Here is a 22,200-nt window from a genome sequence, read left to right on the forward strand (position 1 = left end):
AGGGCAGGTGGACTTACCGACTGATTCCAAACGTGTCGATATGGACCACTAGAGCGCACGGCGAGATTAATTTTCAACTGACGCAATTCCTGTCTGGTCATGGCTGCTTTAAGCAGTACTTGCACAGGTTCGGCCACGCAAGGTCACCGTTGTGCCCTGAATGCCGAGACATAGAAGAAACACCAGAGCACGTAGTCTTTACTTGCCCACGGTTTGCACAGCAGCGAAGCGAAATGACTGCCATCGTCGGAGACGACGTGAACGTGGAAAATATCGTCCTAAAGATGTGTAGTAATGAAGATAAGTGGAACGCGGTGAACCGATCTGTTGTTCAGATTATGTCAACACTACAGCGGACATGGCGAGAGGAGCAGCGTCAGATGACGTAGGCAGCCCTGCCGAACGAAGAAGGGCGCCGGACTGTTTTCGACACTCTAAAAGAGCGGACGAAGGGAAAGTGATACTGCTCGGTTCCGGGAGATATTCCTTTGCCGGGGAACTCTCCGCCGGAGTAGGCTAGATCCACCGCCGGGGACTAGCTGAGTAGACGCGACGTAGCACCGGTCGCGGGTCGTAGGAGCACCAGTGAACCGGAAGTTAGCCTCCACCGGAATCGCTGGACTGACTCCGGCACCCTACCGGTCGGCCCGTAAAAAATTGAAGAGCAGCAGTAGCAGCAGCAGAAGAAGAATCGGTATCGGAAGAACTTCCATCGCCGGGGAATTCTTCGTCGGTGTAGGCTAGGTTCACCGCCGGGGACTAGTTGAGTAGACGTGTCATAGCGACGGTTGAGGGTCGTCGGGGCACCAGTGAACCGGAAGCTAGGCTCCACCGGAATCGCTGGACTGACTTCGGCACCCCTCCGGTCGGCTCGTATCGTAGAAGTAGAAGAATCGGTGTCGGGAGAAATTCCACCGCCGGGGAACTCTCCGTCGGTGTAGATTAGGTCCACCGTCGGGGACTGGTCGAGTAGAATACGTCGGAACGCTGGTATTGAATAGTCGGGGCGCCTACGAACCGGAAGTTATGCTCAACCGGAATCGTTGGACCGACCTCGGCATCTTACCAGCTGAACTATGGAAAGGAGATGGTCGCCGTAACCGTACGAGTGCGGGCTTTGTATGAGCTCAGAGTGGTGCACAAACTGGAGCCGAAGGGCTCAGAATGTTGCATGTAGGTACTAACAAATTGACGGGTCGCCAAAGGGCGAAAATAGGTATTAACAAATTACTAACGAGTGGAGCCGAAGGGCTCAGCATGAGGCACGTCGTGAACGGTTTTAAAACTGCTAACAGGAGCCAAAGGGCTCAGGAGCCAAAGGGCTCAGGAGCCGAAGGGCTCAGGAGCCGAAGGGCTCAGGAGCCGAAGGGCTCAGGAGCCGAAGGGCTCAGCATGTAGAATAACAAATTGAAGTGGTGCGCTCAGCACGTTGTCCTCCCCTTCGAAGTAATACCGGAAGGTAGTTCCGGAGGGTGATGGTGATGGTACTAAACCTAGGAGAGTGTTTTTAGTGGGGAAGGCACTAAGTGGATCCCACACCGCGCCAAAAATTACACTGGCATGAGCATGAACATATACAGGCCAGTCTATGAAGATTTTTAAACTCCTAGTTGCATGAAAAAAAAAAAAAAAAAAAAAAAAAAACACACACACACACACACACACACACACACACACACACACACACACACACACACACACACACACACACACACACACACACACACACACACACACACACACACACACACACACACACACACACACACACACACACACACACACACACACACACACACACACGGAGGCAGTATGCGTGATTGCCGGAATGGTCCCTATCGGCTACGTTTTGGAAGAGGATAAGGAGTGCTACGAAGCTAGTAGTACTAGAGGAGCCCGGAAGATTGCCCGAGCCGACACGATGGTGAAATGGCAACGCGAGTGGGATACTGCTGAGAAGGGAAGGTGGACTTATCGCCTTATTCCAAATCTGGCGAAATGGGTGAGCAGATCCCATGGAGAAGTCAACTTCCACTTGACGCAGTTCTTGTCAGGTCACGGCTGCTTCAAGAAATATCTGCACAGGTTCGGCCACGCAGAGTCGCCGCTCTGCGCTGAGTGCCCAGTCGTAGAGGAGTCACCGGAACACGTCATTTTCGAGTGTCCACGTTTTGCTGCGGAACGTAGTGAGATGACAGCGGTCTGCGGTGCTGACGTAACCGTAGACAACGTAGTGGATAGAATGTGTAGCGATGAGGTGATGTGGAACGCGGTAAACATGGCGGTGACGAAAATAATGTCATTGCTTCAGCGGAAGTGGAGGGAGGAACAAGCCGGTGAACCGGAAGTCAGTCTCCAACCGGAATCGCTGAACCGACCTCGGCACCCAACCGGTAGGTAAGCTTGATCCACCGTCGGGGACAAGACCGAGTAGATCGTGGAAAAGCCCCGGAAATTGTAGGCTTCGTGGCCGTGCGGTTAGCGGCGTCAGTCGTTTAGGCATATTGTGCCATGAAGTGTGGGTTCGATTCCCACTCCAGTCGGTGGAAACTTTTCGTCAAACGAAAAATTCATCATTGGGCTACTGGGTGTTTCGTGTTGTCCGTTGCCTAATGTTTGTGATTGTTCAGTCTGTGCAGCCTTGAGCTGAAGACGGTGTAAATTGTCTTGCCAAATTGGTCGTCAGGGCACCTGTGAACCGGAAGTCATCCACCAACCGGAATCGCAGGATCGACCTTGGCACCTATCCGGGCAGCATCGGTACCGGAAGAACTTCCACCTCCGGGGAAGTCTTCGTCGGGGTAGGGTAGATTCACCGCCGGGGACTATCCGAATAGTGCGCGAGAACCTGGAGTGCTGAATGGCATGCGTCCAGCACCGAGAGAACTTCCTTCGTCAGGGAGTTTCTGGCACCCATGGTATCGTGAGCCGAATGGCTGAATATGGCATGTTTAGATCACAAACTAGGAATACTAACAAATTATTAATGGGAGCCGAAGGGCTCAGCATGGCATGGATTAGGAACTAACAAATTAATGATGGAGCCGAAGGGCTTAATGAAGGGTGCGCGTAGCATGTGTCGCCTCTTCTTCGAAGTAATACCGCAAGGTGGTGCCGGAGAAGAATTCTTTACGGTGACGGTGTACCTAGGAGACTGTTTTTTAGTGGGTAGGCGCCCCATTGCGAATCCCACACAGTGCCAAACCATACACTGTGGCATGAGCATGAACAAATACAGGCCAGTCTTGAGAAGATTTTTTTAACTCCTAGAGATGCATGAAAAAAAAAAAAAAAAAAAAAAACACACACACACACACACACACACACACACTAGTGCTTATATGTATCGATTAGTCTCGTGTTCGTCGAAAATCAAAGAAGCTCTAGAGCTATACAATGGGAAACACACAAATGAAGCATCAAACGACTGTGAAATTTCTATTTTACCTTTGTGCACTAACAGAAAGTTTAAAATAAGAAGATCGACTTCATACGTTCGTTGTTTTTGCAGATTAGTGTCGTTGTTATAGCCATGTTTGGACTCCGACACCTTGATATTTGGGCTTACTTTCACTATTGAAATAAAATATCTATGTTTAGTAGTAAATAAAATGTTTTAATAGCTTTATATCGATTAACCTACGGTACAATTTCAATATGCATATAAAATAATCTTCTGAAAATATGATACACATAAAAGAAGGAAAAATCAAAACATCGATACATGACTATAAAGTGACAAAAACGAATTATTTTTTCCGGTAAATCCATGTTGGAGATTCGTACGCTTTGTTCTCGCAAAGTTTATTGATACAATTATGTAAAATATTCTTTTCTCATAAATTATCGCTTAAATAATCAAATTTATACAGAACATAGATGATTTAATGTAAATAATACAAGGAATACTCGCACGCAGTTGACTTCGTAAGAACTAATATTAAATAAACATAGTTCATAAAATAAAGCTTGATTTTGTTCGAATAACTACAAAGAATCCATTCCATAAAGGTACGGATGGATTTTTTTTAGTGGAATTATAATGGCTTCTCGATAGACTAAACGTAGGTAGGTATGCTCTTCTGCTATTCGACACGTATGTCCTTCCAAAAGTTCATTCTAATTATATTTTAACACATCTGAAAGTATTGTTCTACATTTAATATATTATTTAAACGATTAGGTTTGTAGGTAGTTTGCGTTTCTGTTCGAAGCTATCATTGCAGTGGCATTTACAACAAAACTGATGGCTCCTGTCTCATAAATAAGGTTATTATAAGATTACTCTTAAGCCGAGTTTGCTAGTTTATCTTTTTTAATCAAAGAACTGATTATTCAATTTTACGTTGATTTAATTTATTGGTTTTGCTGATTAAATCGAATGGGAGCATTTTTTCTATTGATGTTTTGTTTCTGCTAAGGTACACTCATTACACACATTTTGTATCAGATTAATTGATAGAATACCATGTGCATAATAGCATATATCATTTATTTATATTAGCGATTAGAGATTAAAACATGTTCCTCCAGCCATGGTGGAAGGGGAAGCGTACATGAACATTAGATAATTTATTTTGTACATAAAAGACCACACGCGGTATAGAAAAAGGTTAGAGTAAAGCTTCTACTACTCTCAAAGATGGACGGTGATCATGTCTGAGTTGCTGGAGTTGGAGTGGCTGCTGGTGGAACCGGCTGCGCTATTGTTACTACTACTACCGTTGACAGGCAGTTCTTTTGGTTTCGGTGTACTTTCTGGGATTTTGTTATGCTCCTGACTGGTGGATGCAACGCTGTGAGATTTCCTCAGCAACGTGTGATTTTTCTGCTGTGGCCAAAGCGGGTTCTCCAGGGCCTCGTCCGGACTTAAAGAAATATCGGCTATGATGCCACTTTCTGAAATAAATGAAAAAACGATTAAAATTTATTTTTTGGAATATTCAAAGTAACTGCATCATTGCATATGAAAACGAAGTGTATTTTCCGATATCGTCAGACAGCACACTGTCGTTGCTGTAAACCGAGCACCTTTTAAACGTTCGATTTAAATATATATGTGTGACGTGACGTGAACACGTATTATTGTGTTATGTTTTTCTAGGCATCATCTTTTGTCTTATTTTTTTAGCTAACTTATGGCCATAGCTAGTTTGCGTGCACTATCCGTAATCCGGAGTAACATTGATTAGTTCAAGGTTATTTCATCAAAATTTTATTCGAAAAAGCGAAAAAAATGTTAGGCCAGCAAGTAGATTATAGGAAGATATGTTAAAATCTAATAACAACTCAATTTTGGCGAAAATGCAGATGGCACTGAAGACTTGGCATACAGTTCTTTAGCATAATACCGTTTGATATAATTCCCATTTGGCATAATCGTCGTGTGGCATAATTCTGAAAAACGTTGAATATGATCAAATTCCGTCCAGTAAGCAAAAAAGTGTTGATAAACTGCTCTCAATCATACATAAATTATGTCTAATCTTCATTTGTCAAGAAACCAATATCCAATAAAGCGCTATTGATTATGGAACTGCATCATACATAGCCAAGGCTGTGATGTCCGGCATGGCATAAAAATTGTATCTAACAGCTTTGATCTTCTTCTTCTTTCTCCTTTCTGGTGTTACGTCCTGGTACAAAACCTGCTTTTCAGATTAGTGTTCTTATGAGCACTTCCACAGTTATTAACTGAGAGCTTTCTTTGCCGATTGACCATTTTTGCATGTGTATATCGTGTGGCAGGTACGAAGATACTCTATGCCCTGGGAATCGAGAAAATTTCCTTTACGAAAAGATCCTCGACCAGTGGGTTTCGAACCCACGACTCTCAGCATGGTCATGCTGAATAGCTGCGCGTTTACCGCTACGGCTATCTGGGCCCCTAAGATATATCATGACTTCTGAAAAACAGAAGCCACATATGATTTTATGATGCACCTTATGGTTCCGGATACTACTGTACCACTGTAGTACACGGGAAAAAAATCTGTGGTAAAAATAACTATTTTAGCTGACTACGCCCATTCTTAAAACTACCATGGAAATTCAGACCAATTTACTATGTTTACGGTACACCCCACCGCATTACTGGTACATTTGACAGACATAAATTACAACAATCTGATTCCAACTACAGACATGGTAAAATCAAGCGCATTTCTGGTCTGCTGAAAATTGCCGGTGCGAGCGCTTAAGTTAACCCCCTAAAATGGTAGTTTTTACCGCACAATTTTTTTGCGTGTAGCTTCTTTTTCAAATGATGTCAAACGACCATTATGCTAAATGAACAAACAACTGTTATGCCAAAAGACTGTATGTTAAACGGCATCATGCTATATGCCATTATGTCAAATGGCATTATGCCGAACGGAGTAGACCCACCAAAAAGGGTAGTAATTCCAATCTCTCTTTCGATAGTGCCATTCATGCATTCAAAATATTCAAGGAAAAATGTTTATGTTAACAATTATTTTTTATATCTTAACTTACCCATTGAACATTGGCTCACTAGCGTGGTAGATCGTTGATGTTTCTTAAAGTTGGTCTTCAGAGGCGCTGGAGCATTTGGATCGGTTATGCTTAGCGTGAGGCGTTTACAGGTTGTGATACTTGCGGTGGTGCTACTGCTACTAGTGCTGCTAGTACTGCATCCGGATGAAACGGCAGAGCTGCTTCCGACAGCACTTCCGCTACTTTTACCGGGGATCGTTTCACAGCCACTAGCCGTTGAACCGGTTCCGGTGCTAACCACTGAACTTCCGGACGATGAACTACTAACGGAGATTATAGATTGCGGGCGTTTCGAGCTTTTCGATTCCGGCAGTGTGCCAATAAATGAATTGCGAAGTTTTGGTGCTAGAAAGAAATTTACAACGTTAGCCAAAACAAGCTACTCGAGAGCTTGATAACTTACTTTTTCCGAACATTGAAATACTGATTGATCGATCGTTAATCTGATCCTGACTGGGACGAATATCTAAACATGGTTTGCTACCGATGCCCATCGAGGACATTTCAGCAAGTCGAATTTCCCTATTTCGTTTGGCTTGTTTCCACAATAGTTTCGAAATTTCGTCGGTCCAGGCATTCTTGATATCTTCGCTCATTGTCTGCAATGTCCAAGTGTCACCGGGTTTACGCTTGCGGAACCAAATTTCGAATTTATACGGCGAATCTCCAATGTGCGCCGTTAAACCGATGTCCGACGTCTTTATGCTATTCTTGTAGATGTAGATATCCAAGTTCTGTGGAATAATATATGTTAAAAAAAATGAAAGGCTTGGAGTTCAACCTGGTAACTGACCTTTCGATCTGGAAACCGTCTAGCTTTACTAAATAGTACCAATTCTTCAAAAAGGAACACCTGTCGTAGCGATTTCTTGCCAGCTTTCCCTTCCCAAACGAGGAATTCGTTCTGCCGCAGCAATCGACCCTGCTCCTTTACGTTAACGTCGCAATCCCGCAGTGAATCCATCGCCAATAAATCGTTACCGTGTCGCAATTGGAACCGTACCATCTCTTCCGCCTTCTGAAGTTCCTCCATGTCTTCCAGAATTTCCGGATTGGTGGTTTCCTGTTAAGGACATGAGTTTAGTTAAAATGTCTTAGTTTTCGATTAAAACATTCAAGTGAATCCTACCTGAGCTGCTGAACATGCCTTCATTAGCTGCTGCAACAGCAGCGCATACTTTCCCATTCGCTGAACCGGCTTCAACAAATACGACGCAAGATCCATCTTATCGTTCAGCTCCATTTGCTTCGCCTTGAAGAATTGAGTGCCGTTCTCGCTCATTAGGGAATCACTTTTTGGTTTGTTCTTGTTGTACAACGCATACAGGTAAAACTTGGACTCGTGCCGCAAAAAAGCGCTTCCAACCTTGATCGGATGATGCTCACAGCTATTACAGAAAAAAACAGATTTAGTTCAATTCTTTTCATACACTTATCTCATAGTTGCGCATCTTACCTTTCCAACTCGCTGAGGAAATGCTGTTGGTGAAATTCGCATATCCGCTCAATGTTCCCGAAGATGACATTCCGTTGACCGCGCAAAGCTTGTGGTATGTCTTCGCGTAGGAGTTCTTGCGTGTAGTTTTCGATTACGTACTGTAAGGATCGCACGTAGTCGCGTTCTGTTCCAATCATCTCTCGCATGATCAATAGAAGCGTTCTGAAAGGAATGATCGTATATTACAATATTATGTGTTTTGGTGTGGAATTTTCAAATGTAGCTTACTTCTGCGTCTTCTGGTCAAATATATTGTTCTCTTCGTAATCTAGCTGCAAGTTCGACGCGTGACAGTAGAGATGAGCGTTTGCCTGCAGCGGTATCTGTAGATCTAGGGAAGGCTTTGAATTCGCTTCAAAGCAGTCCTCATCTAGGTCATCACCATTGTTGCTGCAATAACGAAAGCAATGTTTAGCTTTAGTATTCAAGCCCGTTTAGAGGAATAATCTTACCACCCATTTTTCGGATCGTTGAGACTCTGGCAGGAACAGGTTCGCTCGAGTTTCTCATTACCCTCGCAGCGATCACATCCTCCCAGACCAGAGTCGGCCATTTTTGACTGCTCTTCTTCGTCTTCATCGTGGTGATGCCGGCCGTGATTGTGGTTGCAACGGTTCCCGTTCGGTTCGATTAAGGTCGGTTGACTGAATTTTCCCTTCTCCGGCGTGCTGGTTGCCGTGATAGTGTCGTCGGATAAGCTTATGTCTAGACTGATGTTATCACTGGTACTGGTAGTGTTGGTATTGGTATCTCTTTTACTATTGTTACTGGCTGATGGTTGTATTAATTGTTTGCATTGTTCAATCAAAAAGGGTACTTCAACCTTCTCGGCTAGTTCGAGTATTTCGGTCAGGATAGGGCCATCTTGAGAGTTTAAACGTAGAGATTCCAGCAATTCGTGCAATCGAACGACCCCTTCCATTCTTTCCCGTGTATTCTCTAAGCGATGCTTATGTTGATCCACGAAGTCCTTCAATATCCTTAGCGTATCTTTCAGGATTTCCAACTCGACTGACGCTTCGTAAAGATCTCGACCTTTGCTGATGTGTTTCATGGACATAAAGTAGAATTTTTCAAATTCTTGACTGGCTACTTTGGCGCGCTCTGCATTTTCCAAACAGGAATGTTCGTTGAAGTCCTGTAGAGTTTTGGTGCCTTCGTTCCGAATCCACGATATCACCTGCGGGCAGAATTGATATATGTTAGTTATTAAGTATAACATAAGATAAAAATGTAAAATCCAGGTTTTAGTATTTTAAGTCTACAGTTTACTTCCAACTAACCGCAGGAGAATCCACATCTGTATAGATAAGTACTTGATTTTGTCCCAAATCAGAAATCTGGGCTTGTCGTCATTTATTCGTTTTGAAAAATTGTAGTAAACGTTTATCTGTTGATATTTTTTATGTACAAAAATGTATTTTTTTTATGTGGTTTTCCAAAATACGGTACGCACCCTCCGTGTAGAACCTTTAGTGTATTAGCTCTATATATGAACATCTCGGCAAGGATATATGATCTTTCCAGTATAGCAACCAAAGCTTTTTTCATCAGCTGGGATTAAATATGAAAGGATCAGATCGCTATTTACAATGTGCAGAAAACCGTCCATTATATACTGGTTGTGTGTAAAAAATGTGTATTTAATATAAACACTTCTACATGCTGAGTTAGGTTCATAAATATGTATCTTATCCATAACCAAATCAGTCATATAGTTGTATGTGTTTTATACTTACCTGTTCCGGAACAAATCTCAAGTTCGGCAACAAACAACCAATTATTCTGTTACGTATTAAATAATGCATGATGCTCAAAATCGGTCAGCCTCGACAAGGCCACATATATAATTAGAGGATTAAAAACACAAGGTATTCAACGATCACGATATGTTGGATTCTTTTAAACCAGGGCGATGAATTTTTGACAGATTTTTAAAATTTGCGACAATGTATGTTCAAGCACTTTTTTTTATAGAAGCTCATATTTTGTTATAGAAATTATAGTCTATCAAAGTCGTGAGAAAGAAAAAGTAGATAATTTTCGATTCCCAAATAACTTGATTCTAAATTGGGCATATAGCACCTTCGTGCTTGCAATACAATAGGTATATGAATGTAAGAATGGTCAATTGATAACAAAATCTCTTTTTCAATATCTGTGGAAGTGCTTACCGAGCATCAGACTCTGTCAAAGTTAGGACATAATGTCAAAAAGTAGAAGAAATGCAGGACATATTCCTGAAGATGGTGAACCTCATAGGCTCATATATTCAATTCTTTCCGTCAAAAATTATTTTAGTGCTGAACGTACAATATCTACAAAATATAATAAAATCGATATATCTAGGTGATACTGACCATCAATTGCAATGATGTTCGTTTGTTTGAAAAACAATTCTTACCATTTCATAATTTTGATATTTTAAGAAGTATTGAATAATGAAAATCTAAAATATCCCAGAAAACACCTAAATGTAGGTAGTTTCGTATTGATTTTCTAAATATGTAACCTAAAATCGGTTGTCCACAATGGTTTTACAAATTCATACAACGACATTTTTTATGGAATGGTTAAAAAGTTACATAACTAGCAACATTTTCAACCTTTTTTGGCAAAGACTGTGATTTGATTCGATAAATTTTATAAACTACAGATGAGAAACTGAGAAAAAAAATATCAACTAGCCGAGGACGGTACTCACTTAAAAAAGAATAGTTGAGAATAGGGCTATATTCAAAACTGAAAAGGCAATTAATGGCTCTTTTTCAGTGGTAGTAAAAGCGAAATCCTGAAGCAAAGAAAGCACCATAGAAGATGAACTAAACACAAAAAGTTATGTATTCACATTACGCTTGATTTCTAATCACTACTTTTTCGATCCAGTTTCCTAATTGCTAGTAATTTACGTTTTTCATTATTTTCCATACGTTTTGACAGCTCTCGACTACCATTCTTCCATGCGCTTGTGTTGGAAGTTTTGCGAATCCCGCGTAGCGCGATCAGTGAGTGGAATACACACATCAGTGTCGCCGCTCAGCGGCCGGCGAGAGTAACTGAATGTTCAAAAGGTTGTTCTCTGTACTTTTTGTCGCTGGCGCCAATTTCTTGCGTTTAAGATCAAAATAAACAGCCGTTACCCTATTGGAAATTGTGGGACTTCGACGTCAGGGCCTTCCTTAGCCGAGTGTTTAGAGTCCGTGGCTACAAAGAAAAGCAATTCTGAAAGTGTCTGGGTTCGATTCGCGGTCGGTTCAGGATCTTTTCGTAATGGAAATTTCTTTAACTCCCCTGGGCATAGATTGCTCGAAAATGTCAACCAAGTTTCAACCAAGCTATGACTTTGATAGTCTTTCATATTTGGGGCCTCCATAGCCGAGTGGTTAGAATCCGCGGCTACAAAGCAAAGCCATGCTGAAGGTGTCTAGGTTCAATTCCCGGTCGATCTTTTCGTAATGGAAATTTCCTTGACTTCCCTGGGCGTAGGGTATCATCGTACCTGCCACACAATATACGAATGCGAAATGTTAATAACTGTGGAAGTGCTCTTAGAAAACTACGTTTAGTAGCTGGCTCTGGTCAAGTGGGGATGTTAATGCCAAGAAGAAGAAGAAGAAGTTTTTCAGATGAAAATCTTTTATTTCTGCCTTTCGTTACAAAGTTTTTCGTTTTACAGTTTTAAGGAAGCATTGCAGAATTCATTTTCAATTGATTTTGAAGCACGATCAAAGCAAACGAAGCAAAACATCCCATCTGCTTGAAAAAAAAAAAACTCCTCTGCGATGCAAAGATGAGGAAATTTTGCCGTTTTTCTGAAGACAAAAAACTGAATTCAAAATTTTCAACACAAATCCTCAAGCGATTCGAGTGAGAGTGCAAAAAGAGGCGATGATATTTTCAGGTACTCTCTCTTTTTCTATTTTGTTGCGACTCAAAAGAACTCTTGAGTGTGCCGCCCGAACAAAACAATCTTCGGGGAGTTGTAAGAGCATTCTTTTTTTATGGAATTTTACACTGTTGTGTTTTGTGCTGCATCTTCCTCGCTCATTTTTCGGTGCCTCTCTGCTTAGCATTTTTTCGCTCCCTCGCAAAGAGGCAAAGGCAGCACGCTGCTCTATAGTATTTCACCGAACTCTTATGATGTTGAGGAGTATTGATAAGATAAAAGTATTGATTTGTCCAATTATTGGTTTTTAGTTTTTTTTTCTATTGTTTTCCGTTTTTAGAATAGAAAAAGCTATATTTTGAACCATAGATTATAATTACATGAAAAAACAGGAAGAAATGAGAGTTACATACCACAATTTACCTGTAGTATTAGAGTGGTTCAAAATTTAAAAAAATGAGTATCATATCTCTCATATCGTCTTTATTATGAAAATTATGTTCTGTCAAATTTTTAGCTTTTTTGGTAGTACAGTCAACTCTCCATAACTGAATTGAAGGGATCATCAAGTTAGGCAGGTGTCGTGCTACACAACACAAAACCAGTGCAACTGCGATCCAAGGAATTATCGAGGTAGCCATGACAACCAACTTTAATTATGGTTCTGTAACTCGATATCGAGATGTAAAATATCGAGTAAGAAAAAGCTTTTAAGAATTGACTGATATATAAAGTTGACTTAAAGATGATGTAGGTTTATATGGCTATTACTATAGAGAAATTTTGAAAAACGCTCCAAATCCATTAGTTCTATAATGGAAGCACAAATTTATCATCTCCTAGTGAAAATTCATTCTTCGAACCATAATAAAGGAAGTTGCTGAAGAAGCAAATCCATTTTGAACAAATTAAATATATATTGATTTTTGCAGAATTTTGCCAGACTATAATCTTACATGCAGCCAGGGTCGTATTTACGGGGGGTCCAAGGGGCTCCCACAAAAAACTAAAATAATTATTATTTAATAGCAACCGATGATGCCGACTTTTTGAATCACATCGAATGATTTGAAAATTTATGGTTTCAGCTTTTGTTTGTTGCAATAGTTTTGTATTTCATAACTCGATACCTCCCTATCTTGATAATTCCTTCAGTATCGAGTTATGGAGAGTTGATTGTATTTCAAGTAAGTTATTTTGAATCACAATTTAAAGGCCCAAAATAAGTGAAAGTGACATTTTGGTCGATTTTGAGTTAGGTACCTTTCAAGTTTTCCAACAATTTTTTGAAATGTCCGTCTATAAAAACATCATAATTTGTAGAAGATTGGCTTGTTTGTTTAGCTCACATACAATTCATGCTGAAAAACTTCAAACCCGTTTTTCTCAAAAGTAGGTTTTGATCTCAACATTTTTTACCGCAATAAAAATATTCAAACCATGATATTTTTTGTTTCTCGATATAAAAAAATAAGATGTGGGTCTACATAAAGCTAGGTGACAAGAAGCTACTCTGAAAAAAATCATACAAATCGGTAAAATATTCTAGGAGATATCTGAAAATTACGATATGATGTTTTTTAAGTTTTTAAAATCTTTATTTGGCCAGCGAGGTACCAGACAGATGAATTCTTATTACTGAAAGACGACTGCACCAAATTTCAAATATACTCTCATTATTGTGTTGTTCCAAGTAGTGAATATCGGAATATGATAGAAATTCTGCAGCCTGAAATACTTACGTGGGTTATAGCTACGCGTCGGTCCCCAAGGAATTTCAGAATATCTCAGGATACAATTGACCAATGGACAATATTGACACAGATTCTAAAACTAGAAGTGTTTTTTGAGAACTTATGAAATAATGGTTCAAAAATATCGAGAAAGAAAAAAGTTATCGAGGTTTGAATATTTTTAATGCAGTAAAATATGAAGCTGCCGTTAGAGGGGTTAAAGCAGTTCAAATCTAACTTCTGGTAATTAGGATATTATCCAAATTATTAGGCATATAAGTTATGAGGGAAATTACTAATGGGAATATACTACAGCATCAAAATTGTTTTCTGAAAAAAGGCCCCCACAAAACTCGGGCCCCGGGGCCCCAACATTTGTAAATCCGGCCCTGCGTGGAGCTAAATAATAACAAACAAATTCATGAATATCGCTTCTCCCATACGTCGGATTGTATTGCTCTTTTCAGCAACTTCATTCATTATGATCTAAAGAATAAGTTTTCACTGTGGAATGATAAATTTGTACTTATATTACAGTATGAACGTGTTTGGAACCGTTTTTTTTTTCAATTTTCTCCATAGTATTTTCTATATAAACCTACATCGTCTTTGGGACAATTTCAAAGCTTGAAAGGCTGAAAATCTCACAGAATACCATTTTTATGGTTTTAAATTGATCACTATTTTACAACTTTTTGTTGTGTTATCCTTCGGAATTGAAGTATTGTCAAATACATTTTAGCAAAATCAGTACTCCATTGATCTTTATCAGTTTATGTAATCGATTTTTCATGAAATGAAATTTAACATATCACAAAAATAGTTTCAATATGAAAAAAATAAAGTGATACACTGGGGCAAAATTAATCACCATGTCACAAAGCAGGTTTAAGAATCAAAAATATCTTTATCTACTAAATTTGGGTCTCCTGAATCTGAAAATAATGTCAAAATTCTTACAACTCGCGTATTTGATCAGTTTATTGCAAAATTAAACTTTGAAAATCTGCATAATATGCTTAAATGTAGGCAATTTCCCTTGAAAGAAGCACATTATTTGAGATTAAACGGTTTTATGAACAAAATACTATATTTGCTATGCTGTATGATGTCAAAAATGAGTTCAGTGGTTCATGCTTAAGCTTACACAACATTTGAAATATTCAAAGTTAACATGTATGCATAGCACCAGTTGATTGTTTAGCACCGACATTTCCAACTGTATTGCTTACATATTCAAAAACTGAAGTGAAATCACTTTGCAAAACTGATTCTATTAAAAATAAAAGAGTTCAAAATCATCATTAGACATCTATAAACTAGAAAACATGGAATGTTTGTGGTGCTAAAGAAACCTCCAGCATTCTTGGGAGGAAATGTTATTTGGTACTGACCTGATCAAATTCACCCCAGTGATCAATTTGCCCCCGGATTACGGTACGAAAGATATGGGAGGTAGGATTTTCAATTTTTTTGATGAGTTTTGAACCGTCATACTGTGGTAATGACGGAGACGTTTCTTGGGGCATGAATTTAACAATATTAAAAGGTATGGAGTACTTAGACAAATCACTCCCTATAAAAAGATGAAAAAAAATAGACAGGGTTCATGGGTTAACACAGATTAATTGAACACAGATCAATTTGGAAGCATGAAGATGGCGTTCACATGCAGTGCTCTAGAGCATGAAAAAATTAATACAGTGCTCGTTCGATTTTGGCGACTTTACCATTCGATTTTAGCAACACATTTTCCAAAGGTTTTCTTGTAAAAGAATCTGAAGACATATTATGTTAGTTTATTTCGTTATTCATTACTCAATACAGCTAAACTATCTTTTGAAAACAAGAAAATGCATATACATAAAATAGATCGTGGATCATTCCATTCATTTCAATTTTTCTGTGGGCCTTTTTGGCAAGCATCATGTTCAAAATTAGTAAATTCAATTCGTGATCATTATTTCGGCGATACAAATGTACATTTTACAAACGCAATAACTCAGCGTGTCTTAGTCAGACGATGGGTAGAAACACGATACAATTTATTTTGCCAGTGCTGAAATAGGTTTGATAGCCCGAATTGGACTAGGGTCCTTGTTAGACCAGGTAATATCAATACCCTAATATCAATCTATTTTGGACAAATTTCTTGAAAAAAAATGGAAATTTGCACTTAAATATTACTTTTAGGCTTATATAATGTATTCCTATCAAAGAATTTAGTGTTTTTTTTTTCAAAATATTTTGAACTGCGGCAAAATAACAAGTCTTGAGCTAACATGCGTGAGGAATATGTAATAGACACAGTTAGAGTATATGTAAAAGACGTATCTCGTGTAATGAAAATTTTATTTGTATTAATCCAGCTTATTCCCTGCATTTTCGATTATGAAGTTTGAGATGAAAGTCTGGAGATACTGGAGTCGGATTTCCACAGCGAGATTTGTGAGTGTAATCAAAAATAATTTTCACTGTATTTTCTGGCAGAATATGATAAAAATTCAGCATAATTTCGTCGAATTTCCGAAAGCAAAAATCACGGCGTCAAAGTCAGGATTTGATTTCCAGACAACGCGTCGTTACCAGCTTACCTCATTGATTTCGTCGTCCAACGCACGCTGCCGGGTCATCTCCCTTAGTCTTTCTCTCCTCTGTTCGGTAAACTGTTCGAGCTTGCGGGCCGCTCGATCAACCTCCTGGAAAATGGTGATCACCTCTCCGAGGCGAGCGTTGATCAGGTCCTTCTCTACGGTGCCGTGGCCATTGGCATAGGTGCCGACACTCCACTGCTGTTTGTGGTGAAGTGTGAAGTTTCCGTTAAGACTACTGCCCACAAGGCGATTACTACTATCTAGACTACAGTTCCTAACTACATTTTTGGTTTGTTTAAGCGTTTGTTTGTTGTTGATTACGGTGAGTTTGTCTTGGAGTCGTTGTATGGTATTTGGTCCTTTGCGACGGAGGGTTTGCAGTTCCGAATCCATCAGTGCACGGCTTAGGGCACGATGCTGTGAGTGCAGTTGTCTACGGGTTGGTGTCGTTCCTTGGATCTCGAGGTTCCGTATGTCGTTCAGTACGGTGACCAACCGACGACCCGTTTCTACGCATTGGATCTGGAGAGGTTCCAGGGTGCGGAAAAAGTCGATCCACTCACGTTGATCGTGCACGTAGAATCCTGCGCATCGGATTGGCAGGTTATCGGTACCAATGAAGTTTTTAATGGTTTCATTGTTCAGATATTTGATGTGCACGTTCAGGTTTCGGATGAGTTCTTTCGGTGGGTGCTTGTTGTCCGCTGGATCGTACGAACCAGACACGTATATCGATCCAAACGTTAGATGGCCGCTTAGAAGTTGCAGTGCGCTGTCCAGCGTTTCGAGAAAAGCCAACTGGGAGCTTTCCGTCAGCAACAAGTGGATGCAGTACTGGGAGGGGCTGGAATGGTGAAAATGAAATGTTAGTCAGATATTTACTCATACGTTCGTTCAGTTATTTAGATATCCAGTCAACACCCACTCATGTACAGTTCAGAGTAGAATCGGTATACACATTCATATTGAAATTAATGTTCAATAAAGGATATTTTATTGTTAATAATGAACTTGCTCTGAAGGATATTTTTTCCCCAAATTAAATTACCCACTCGCCCTTGTTGACCATTTGTTCACGGGCTACGATCAACTTGGCACGAGGGCAATAAAATGCTACTCGTTACGACTGACGATGATCATGACTGCAGGATACAAGACGGGAGCACTTTGGAATTAGATTTAAACTTTCCTCAAAGCGAACAGCAGCACAATCGGAAGAAACTCGAAACAAATATGGGGAACTAGAAGCGTTATATGGGAGAAAACGTGGTAGTGGAGCAGCAACAACAAAATTTATTGAACCGCGTTCTGTTTCTACCGACCAACTGGTAATACTATGCAAATGAACGTATAATTTTCGCATTTGATTTCACTTCATAAACTATACGCCTGAATGTGGTACGCTTACTGCTTGTAGCAGTACAAAGCTGGGTGGTGGTCGATCGGTGATCTAGTTGAAATAATCACTATTTGGGGAGGCTCACAGCAACTGTTAGGCTATGTAGGTAGCCTTTACTTATGTTTGTTGTGGGCGAGAATCGATAGAACCCATTCAATTGAAAAGCGAAGTGATTCCATATCAACAGCAACCTACCGATGTAGGACGCAATTCATCTTTGCTGTTTCCAAGTAGTACATTCTCCGAAAGAAAGGAATAATACATGGAACTTTTTTCTTTCTGGCGTCACGCCCCTCTTGGAAATGTTACTGCATCTTAGCTTAGTGTTCTAGGATCACTTCCACAGTTTTTAACTGATAGCTTCAATTGACAATTTATGCAATTGCAAATCGTATGAAAAGCATTATTGATATGCTAATATGCCCTGGGAAATCTAAAAAAACCAATCTGAAGAGATCCTTGAACAGCTGGATTCGAAAGCGCTACCCACAGCATGGTTTTGCTAAAACATATATTCTGTCCCTGTTCGCATAATTCTCGCATAACTTATGATCTCGCCCTAAAAGCCATTGGTAACCATGTGTGTAGTTCATTGTTTCTGAGAATTTGAATGGATATACACGTTGTTTAACAACTCTATGGTGAAGGAAGGATCATTATCTACCTACCAGTGATGTTGGTTTGGATGTTTATTCCTTTATTCCTTGCTCAGAAACAACGAGCTACACACATGGTTACCAATGGCTTTTAGGGCGTTATCTCAGAGTATGCGAGAATTGTTCCATGTTCTATGAGATTTCCTACATACATGGGACAGTTACGCAATTAGATGGAGTATTTTAGCCCTTCGATCGATCTTACTTACTAGATCTCGTAAGTACTTACCAAAAACACCTGTATCTTAGTGTTCTTAGAACACGCAGTTATCAACTAAAGTTGAAAAAAAAAACAAAGCGAATTGGCACGCAAGCTGAGTCAGAATTCCTTTTATCAAGCAACGGATGGCTTCATACAATTGTTAAAAGGCATGATTTTCGTGAGAGTGGAGCTGTTAATTCAAAAGAAGCGGATTGTTTCAAAACTAAAACCTTACCTATGCTACCTTAAAAGAATAGTCCCAACAACTTTTCAACATGGATGTAGCAGGTCTATTTTTCAAATGTGTGCTAAACAAGACATACTTTTTAAAACATGACAAATTTCATGGTGGCAAACATTCTAAGAGCGCATTACTGTTACTGTTGCTACGAACATGGATGGATCAGAAAAATTAGAACTGCTCATAATAGGTAAGAAGTCAGTTAACACACCAGGAGTTCTCCCATAAACTAATAGAGTCCAGTGTTGACCAGACTCATTTCCCCGAAATTAGAATTGTGAAGCCATGAACTGTTATAACTGTGCGTTGTATTCCTGCGATGGAGGGGGAGGTAATTGGGCTTGAGTGTTGCACATGGGATCCGACAGTTTCGATCTCGGTGGGCCGCAATTCAAGTTTCGGTGAAATGATTCGCACTCACTCACTCACTCATTTCATTTCACCGACACTTGAATTCTGGCTCTCTGGGATCAAAATTGATCGATTTTGTGTGTAGTACTCAAGCTTAACCATCTACTTTTCTATCTTAGGAGGATAGAGCATGGTTGTAGTAGTTCGTGGCTTCGTAGTTCGGAAAATGTTATTTTCGGGGAAATGAGTCTGAACAACACTGAGGGTCAGGACACATCGATGATGTCGAGATAATGGTTTCTTTCGACGTAGCGGCTTTTTTCCACAGCGTTCCTGTAAAGGATTCTCTAAATCTTCTCGAGGACTGATTATTACCCCAAAGGACGGCAAGATTGTGGACGAGAACTACTTTCAATTTCGAGGAAATTTCTACAAACAGACTACAAACAGCACCTATGGGAAACTTCAAAGCTGGATTCACAAAGCCCTTCATAATTATTCACGTAGACGAGAATGATCTCATAGTGACTAACATATAGATTGTCACATCGGCTTTGAAAAACTTTCGGAGCCTGGATTCGAATCTTTCGATGGTTATGGTAATTTTAATAAGTGTGTAAACATTGAAGTTAAACTTAAAATATCATATTTTTTACAGACTTCGTTACTATCGATGATGATATGTGTTCCAAGTCAGATGATGACATAATTCAAATAGTTCGTGGGGAATCATCAACAAGTATCGCAAACAGCAAAGAAGAGGTAGCAGGAAGGAGAGAGAATGAGTTAACCACTCCATCTGATGCCGATTTATCACCTAAAGACTAAAGAAGGCATTCAAAAAACAGCTTCAAAAGTTCTTTTTTGATTTTAAGAAACTGTTGAGAAATGAATGAGTGAAACTTATTGGCATAAGAAATCCAATATATATTATTGTTATTATTTTTGTAACAACGAACTTAATTGTAAGTGAAATTACAATGAAATTTAACAATGATATAAGAATTTCTACCAGTGCTCTTAATAACGACACATTTTTATAGCGACGGTCCCTTGCGATGTCCTTATGACAAGCTTCGACTGTATTCTAATTCTAATTATTCCTGCTTTTCGGCTTGTTCGGTATATGAGATAGAAGGAGCACAGTGTTCGGTATATAGAGCAAAACGGTGTTTCAACATTTAGGGACAAAATAATAGTAAAGAATGATGAAACATTATTCTTATCAGCCCAATCCATAGATTACGGTTTAATTTTGCATAGAGTAAAAAAATCCCACGAAATTTCGGTTGTTTCATGCTTATTATAGGCATTTAAAGCTACTGTAAGGTTTAAGTGATCGGAATAAGAGTAAAAATGGTACACGTAGAAATTTGTTTACCTAAATTATGAGTTTACCATACCCACAATTAAGTGTATCGTTTATTTTTTCAATTCAAAATCTCTCGGTATTCTCTTTATTTCTCATGGATGTTATCAAAAATAGAGAGAGCTGCATCTTCCTAATGGGGGTACTTTGCCACAATAAGCCAAATTTGGGTAAAGGCAAAGGTTGAAAGAACTTAATTTTGCGTTAAATCGATTCTACAACATTTATCCCAATACCGTTACCCCGAAATCCTTTATATGGAATATTCCGTTACCCCGAATACCATTTCTCCGAATCGACCATAATTCCGATTATTTTGCCACGACAAATCCAAAATAAAGATTTGGATAAAATGAACATTAAATATTTTTTGAATGATAAGTAAAGTTTAAGCACGTCTTCTCTTGGTCGTTGAAAGTTATTGTCAATCAAATTGTCTCTAAGACATGAAAACCTAAATTTCCGGGAACAGAAAACTTTTAAGTAGGACAAAGTATTCTCTACTTGGAAATATACTCTACTCAGTGGTATGACAACAAGCATGAAAGCCGCTAACATTATTAAATATTCTACTTGATTGTATTTCTATTATCAAAAATTTATCTTTATTTCAATTCTCAGCTATTCTTCAATGTTTACCCTATTCTGTTTGATAGTGACTAAGACGTGTCGCATTTATCGGCTCGACTACTCAACCAGTATAACTCGAAAGAACAGTTTATGACTCGAAGAACGAAAAATCACTGATATGAATGTAAGCAATGAAATTGTTAGCGATTGTAATGCCAAAAATAATTAAGCAATGCCACTGACAAGAATTTTTGAAAGAAGGAAAAAATCAAAATGATAACAGTTACAATTAGTTTAACAATGAAGAGCGAAAAGGCAGCCTTTGTTCTAAAAGAAGAGAAAAATTTGATGAAAACGTTAACTTAATTTTTGAACACTGCTGTACGAGTCATAACTAAGCTTCGAGTTGTAAATAATTGATGCAGGAATTTTTGAAGTGCTTCCCTGACTTTTGGGGAACTAGTTTTCGGGGTAATTTGCCATTCGGGGTATTGGTTTTTGGGGTAATGTGTCATTCGGAGGAACGTTGCAATCGGGGAGATGGTTTTCGGGGTAATTATATTCGAGGAAGCGTTATATCAACCCAAAATTAGGTATATTTTTCTAATGGAATTGATGGAAAATTGGGGACCTAAGAAATTTAGCTAAAATTGAGTAAGTGGGTTCAATTATTAAATTGCGTTGAAACAACCTAAAATTGAGTTGAATCCTGTCTCCGTATATGTGATTTTGCAGGTTTGTGTCTCACTTTTTCATTCAAACATGTTAGATCAAATTTCGCGTCTGACAGGGCAGTTTGAAAAACATTTAGAATGTCTCAAGTCATATAGAAACCAATTCTCCGTTTGAAAAAAAGAAAATTTTCCAGATTTCTTAACCATGCTTTAAAACAAAAACTCAAAGGTCATCAACCGCAGACTCGTTTCGTTTGAATTTCTTTTGGGAAGATTGTGCAAATTTATTATCGATTTGCAGCAGTGGATGGTGTTTGCTGGCCCGTCGCCGCACACGTATTTTAAAGAAGTGAAAATTTATTCTGAACGCGATGCACCTCCGGGCCCGAGTGCTTTCTCGTTAGTTGTTTCTTCCGTATGCGTAGTATGCAATTTCAAGATACATTTTTCGTGAACCACCAAAGTGTGCACCGGAGATGCTTACCGTGTAATTGAAAATTTACTCCAACCA

The 22,200-nt window shown here is 39.4% G+C and overlaps 1 protein-coding gene across 1 annotated transcript in view; it reads right to left on the reverse strand.

Moving 5' to 3' along the window:
* Positions 1-3,595: 3,595 nt before the first annotated feature.
* LOC5564044 overlaps positions 3,596-22,200 on the reverse strand; it is a 98,300-nt gene continuing 79,695 nt past the window's right edge. Inside the window, exons 4-12 of the mRNA XM_021843401.1 lie at positions 16,228-17,071; positions 8,467-9,194; positions 8,243-8,404; positions 7,973-8,176; positions 7,646-7,904; positions 7,310-7,579; positions 6,920-7,250; positions 6,496-6,861; positions 3,596-4,899 (exon numbers count right to left, since the gene is read on the reverse strand). Coding sequence (XP_021699093.1) covers positions 4,637-4,899; positions 6,496-6,861; positions 6,920-7,250; positions 7,310-7,579; positions 7,646-7,904; positions 7,973-8,176; positions 8,243-8,404; positions 8,467-9,194; positions 16,228-17,071 — 3,427 coding nt within the window. The 3' untranslated portion in view covers positions 3,596-4,636. The remainder of the gene's footprint in view (positions 4,900-6,495; positions 6,862-6,919; positions 7,251-7,309; positions 7,580-7,645; positions 7,905-7,972; positions 8,177-8,242; positions 8,405-8,466; positions 9,195-16,227; positions 17,072-22,200) is intronic.

Source organism: Aedes aegypti, chromosome 2 (genome assembly GCF_002204515.2).
Source record: "Aedes aegypti strain LVP_AGWG chromosome 2, AaegL5.0 Primary Assembly, whole genome shotgun sequence".
NCBI classification, from domain to species: Eukaryota; Metazoa; Arthropoda; class Insecta; order Diptera; family Culicidae; genus Aedes; species Aedes aegypti.